This window comes from Oncorhynchus clarkii, chromosome 20 (genome assembly GCF_045791955.1).
Source record: "Oncorhynchus clarkii lewisi isolate Uvic-CL-2024 chromosome 20, UVic_Ocla_1.0, whole genome shotgun sequence".
NCBI lineage: Eukaryota > Metazoa > Chordata > Actinopteri > Salmoniformes > Salmonidae > Oncorhynchus > Oncorhynchus clarkii.
In genome coordinates, this window is record NC_092166.1 from 54,064,906 (window position 1) to 54,070,905 (window position 6,000).

The 6,000-nt window shown below is 41.8% G+C and overlaps 1 protein-coding gene across 1 annotated transcript; it reads left to right on the top strand.

Moving 5' to 3' along the window:
- The first annotated feature begins 4,447 nt into the window (after nt 1-4,447).
- Nucleotides 4,448-5,419, top strand: LOC139377117 (toll-like receptor 13). The gene is made up of 2 exons (XM_071120141.1): nt 4,448-5,014; nt 5,096-5,419. The coding sequence occupies exons 1-2, from the start codon at nt 4,448-4,450 to the stop codon at nt 5,417-5,419; spliced, it is 891 nt and encodes a 296-aa protein (XP_070976242.1).
- Nucleotides 5,420-6,000: the final 581 nt, after the last annotated feature.

The window sequence follows — 6,000 nt, forward strand, 5'->3', positions numbered from 1 at the left end:
TAGTTTTGACATAGAACAGATAACTGCAGCCTCGCCACAGCATTATACAAAAATACCATTCTGATGAGAAGTAACTTACACCCATTTGATGAATATAAAACATCTCACAAATGTTACCAACAAATTCTGAATCTTCCACGACATACGTTCAAACGGCACTCCTGTGAAGTCGTGACATGCGACAAACGCCTAGTTTCCTGAATCAGGTCACAAATAATCATTACTAGAATTAATTATTATACTGTACAACAGTAGATACAGTGCCTTGCAAAAGTATTCATCCCCCTTGGTGTTTATCCTATTTTGTTGCATTACAAACTTTAATTTAAATAGATTTTATATTTGGATTTCATGTAATGGACATACACAAAATAGTCAAAATTGATGAAGTGAAATGAAAAAGAATACTTTGCTACGAAGTCCCTAAATAAGATCTGGCGCAACCAATTACCTTCAGTAGTCACATAATTAGTTAAATAATGTCCACCTGTGTGCAACCTAAGTGTCACATGATCTGTCACATGATCTCAGTATATATACACCTGTTCTGATAGGCCCCAGAGTCTGCAACACCACTAAGCAAGGGGCACCACCAAGAAAGCGACACCATGAAGACCAAGGAGCTCTCCAAACCTGTCAGGGACAAAGTTGTGGAGAAGTACAGATCAGGGATGGGTTATAAAAACAATATCCAAAACTTTGAACATCCCACGGAGCACCATTGAATCCATTATATAAAAAATGAAAGAATATGGCACCACAACAAACCTGCCAAGAGAGGGCCACCCTCCAAAACTCAAAACCAGGCAAGGAGGGCATTAATCAGAGAGGCAACACAGAGACCAAAGATAAGCCTGAAGGAGCTGCAAAGCTCCACAGTGGAGATTGGAGTATCTGTCCATAGGACCACTTTAAGCCGTACACTCCACAGAGCTGGGCTTTACCGAAAAGTGGCCAGAAAAAAGCCATTGCTTAAAGAAAAAATAAGCAAACTCATTTGGTGTTCGCCAAAAGGCATTTGGGAGACTCCCCAAACTCATGGTAGAAGGTACTCTGGTTAGATGAGACTAAAATTGAGATTTTTGGCCATCAAGGAAAACGCTATATCTGCCGCAAACCCAACACCTCTTATCACCCTGAGAACACCATCCCCACAGTGAAGCATCGTGGTGGCAGCATCATTTATTGTTTTTATTTACTTTTTGCTCTTTTGCACACCAGTATTTCTACTTGCTCATCATCATCTGCACATCTATCACGCCAGTGTTAATTTGCTAAATTGTAATTACTTCGCTACTATGGTCCATTTATTGCCTTACCTCCTTATGCCATTTGCACACACTGTATATAGACTTTTACTATTGTGCTTTTGACTATACATTTGTTTATTCCATGTGTAACACTGTGTTGTTGTTTGTGTCGCACTGTTTTGCTTTATCTTGGCCAGGTCGCAGTTGTAAATGAGAACTTGTTCTCAACTGTCCTACCTGGTTAAATAAAGGTGAAATTAAAAAAATAAAAATGCTTTGGAGAGGTTTTTCATCGGCAGGGACTGGGAAACTGGTCAGTTGAAGGAATGATGGATGGCACTAAATACAGGGAAATTCTTGAGGGAAAGTGAGTGAGCTCTCCAGGCTCCCCTGCCTCAGCTGGCTCATCAGGATTTCATGCCTCTGCTGAATCGCCAGGCTCCCCTGTTTCCACCGGCTCATCAGGTTTTCATGCCTCAGCCGGATCGCCAGGCTCCTCTGCCTCAACCGACCAGTCAAGTTCCCGAAAAAAAAAACTGTTTTCAGCTGTGCTAACATAATTGCAAAAGGGTTTTCTAATGATCAGTTAGCCTTTATGCTAATACAACGTGCCATTGGAACACACTGATAATGGGCCTCTGTACGCCTATGTAGATTTTCCATGAAAAATCAGCTACAATAGTCATTTACAACATTAACAATATCTCCACCGTATTTCTGATCAATTTTATGTTATTTTAATGGACAACAAATGTGCTTTTCTTTTTAAAAAAAGGACATTTCTGAGTGACCCCAAATTGTTGAATGGTAATGTATTTCTGTCAAATTACATTCTGTTCACCTTTAAATATAAACAGATTCACTTGAAAACCAAACCTGCACTTCATGCCTCTTTCTCAGTTATCTATCAGCAGTCACATGTTCACTTAGCAGAATAAAATAAAGAATAGAAGATTTAGAAGAAGTGAGAGTTGAGATTAATCTAAAATACATCTTACTGTGGCATCCCTTTGTGTTGGTGCAGTCAAAGTCTAACCAGTTTTCCTGTGTGTCTGTGTGTGCATGTCTGTTGGGGGGTGCAAGTGTGCGGTGAAGTTTCTAGTGAAGTGTCCTTCCTGTCAACATTGGTATGGAGACATTTAAAGTCTGTGGCAAATATCCCAGCTGTCACACTGAGCTGCAACTCCCGTAGCAGTGTATGTAGCTTAATCTTGGAAAAAATTTGCTATACCGTCAGACAGTCCAGAAAACAGCTCAACTATCATTGGATTTGTTGGATTTACCACACAATTTGCAGTCTAGCTGGATACAGTGGATATTTGTAGTCCTCTGGAAGGATGAGGCTCATCATTGTCACTCAGTTTGGAGTTGTGGCTCTTTGGATCATCTGTGTCTCCAGTTGGACTAGTGAGAAATGCGTGATGAGTGACGGTTTTACAAATCTGTGGAGAGGCGATGATTGTCACAATGGTAACCTTACAGTGAGCTGCATGGACGTCGACAATGTGCCACTTCACCTAGCCATTTTCCCCATTTCCATCCAGACCCTGTGTGTCAAGATGAGGAACAAATCCATTCTGCATCCCAACGATTTCTCCAGATTCGACAAACTGGTTGAGCTTGGCATCTCAGGTCAACCGGCAGAGATTCTTCCAGGTGCTTTCAGGGGGCTATTTGGACTTCAGATACTGAGTCTTACTTGCTCTTCAAACTTATCAATTTATTCAAATACATTCAAGGATTTACATAATCTTAAACAATTAAGAATAATTTCATGTTCGTTTTCTGTAATAGCACTAGATGCATTTGCTGGTATGAAACAATTGACCACTCTTACGATAATACAGCATGAACATAATTTGTTGTCAGACATAAAGAGCTTGGCAGGGGTTTTATGTAGAATAGTTAATAACACATCTTCACTGACATCACTGGTCCTGTGGGCTGAAATTGCCACTCTGAGTAACCCAAAGTGTATCGTGTCTAACGGAACTACTTATGAGACCCCAAGTTTCTATGGTCTTCAAGATATTTTATTGAATTTCCCTGATCTAAAGACCATAGGTAAAGGTGTGTTTGAAGGTTTTAAAAACATTTCATTTCTTAACATGCCTCTAAATAATGTACTGCAGATGCAACTACTGCAGTCTGGTGTCAGCAAAGTGGAATCATTTCAATTCTTGCAGGAGGATAGTGACTTAGAGTCGATGTGTGAAATTGTCTATCAACTCTCAACTTCGTATGTTTCAATAACTACAGATCATGTCAACTTGTCAATTTCTGCCATTCAAAATTGCATGACACTTCGAGAAATGCACCTTTTTAGAAGCCCTATTTCACAAAGATGTATTGATCTGAGCTTTATCCATGGCTTGAGGAATCTCCAGGTTTTGACTGTTCATCAATTTTCCTTGAACAATACAAGATTTACATCCCTTTGCAAAACTCAACCTAGTCCAATCTTGTGGTTAAAAAAAATGTCATTGTATTTTAGTAGTATTTTTAGCATACAACGTAGACAGTTCTTTTGCATGAAAAACCTGGAAGAACTTAACTTGAAATATAATCGAATCTCCACCATCGACAACTTTGCCTTTCTGGGATTGCAGAAGTTAAAGGTTTTAAATCTAGGTCATAACCAGTTATCTGAAATCAAATCATTTAATTTCTTTGATCTGCACTGCTTAGAGTACCTCAATCTGGAGGCAAATCCATTGGTGCACATTGAGGCATTATCTTTTGCTCACCTTAGTTCAATACAGAATGTGTCTCTGGGAGACTTGAACTTCCCTCCAGAATCCAAGATTGAGCTGAATCTGACATGTGTATTTGGCAGCATACCTCGGGGACTGACATACCTCTACATCAGCTCTGGCAGAAGGCCCATGACTCTTATTATTGGCAGCGATGGTGCCCCAAACCCAGGCTTGGGCCTGCATGTCCACGGCGAGACAGTGTCTTTTCAGGACTGTGAGAGGCCATTCTTTAGTGCTGTCGTTGAGCTAACTGCAAGGACAGAGTGGATCCTTTGTGGGTCCATCTTTGCTGGGAGCTACTTCAAGTTCCTTCAACGCTTCAAGCTGGAATCAAAGCTCTCAACTTTATTTGTGGATCTAACTAGCCTGAATACACTTGTGCACTTGAGGGATTTGCAACTTACAGGAGTAGACCTCAATCGGCAGACTGGTCTCGCGATCATGTTTCACAATTTGACCAGACTGGAGACTCTGATGCTCCTTGGCTGCAGGATCGACTACCTGGAAAAGGACCTGAGCAAAGACTTACAGTCATTGAGAGAATTACGTTTGGTTATTAACAATGAGCTTACAATCATGGAAGAATTCCCTGAGCCCCTGAAAAGCCTAAAGTATCTGCTTATACAAGATCTACTTTTACAATGCAGTTGCAACAATGCTTGGTTTGATAACTGGGCGAAACGGAATCGACAAGTTCAGGTCATGTTTTGGGATTCTACCTTGGGAATGAAGGAAATAAATTGCATAGGTGAGCATGGCACTCAGAACTTCCTCAAATACTCCCAAATCCATTGTTCAATGGACGTAGGATTCATTTTGTTTGCTTCTAACACCCTGGGTCTCCTGCTCTTCATGCTGGTGGTGCTGCTACATCACCTGGCTGGCCAGTATCTGCTGGCTCTATTTTACATCACTCGCGGCTGGTTGGAAGAGGCCGTGTTTCGGAACAACAAGAGACGCTACAGGTACGACGCCTTTGTCTCTTACAGTGGGAAAGATGAGCGCTGGGTGGTGGAGGAGCTTCTGCCCAACATGGAACAACGAGGTCCCCCTTTCCTGCGCCTGTGTCTGCACAGTAGAGACTTCCAGCTGGGGAAGGACATTGTGGACAACATCACAGATTGTCTCTACAGCAGCCGCCGGACTGTATGCTTGGTCAGCCGCGACTACCTCCGCAGCAACTGGTGCTCTTTGGAGATGAAGCTAGCCACTGACCGGCTGCGGGTGGAGCAAAGGGACATCCTCATCCTGGTCTTCTTGGAAGACATCTCTCCTCACCAGCTGTCCGCCCACCACAGGCTGGCCAGACTGGTGAAGACCAGGACCTACCTGGACTGGCCAAAAGAGCCAGAACAATACCAAGATTTTTGGGACCGACTTTGGGCTACGCTGGCGCCAAAACATGGCCAGTGACTTGAATACATTTACAAACTAAAGTCCAAGTTTTATGAATGGATTGTAACTTAGCTAGCGAAATAGATAATGTATCTCCTGTACAAAAAGACAAAAAGAGCTAAACATGAGTGTCAAACTTTTTTCAAATCTTTGCTTGAATCATTATTCTGTATGTCGTTATCCTATGTTAATGTCTGCTTCAAATTACTCTAACTAAATACTTTGAGATGAGTTTCCAGTGGTTATTGTTTTGTTGGTAACACTTTGAACCTGCCATTTTGACATATTAATGGCAGAGTAGAGATGCATCATAAGCCATCATGACACGTTTCTTAGGTGCATCTCAATTGTCCAAAGGAGCTTCCTCTACTCAGCTTCTCTCTTTAATCTGCTATGATCTGAAAACTATTTTGGGTAAGCGTGGGGATTCGAAGAGGAAGCGACTTTAGACAATTGAGATACTTCTAAACTAGATAAGACTTCCTGTGTGTTCTTGTGCTACAGTGCCCCCTGAAGTTATGTCACTGCCATACACTTCCTTTAGACTGACAGAGATTCTTCCACTGTGTTACTGCGAGTTGAGGGGTCTGTCTGGAGGG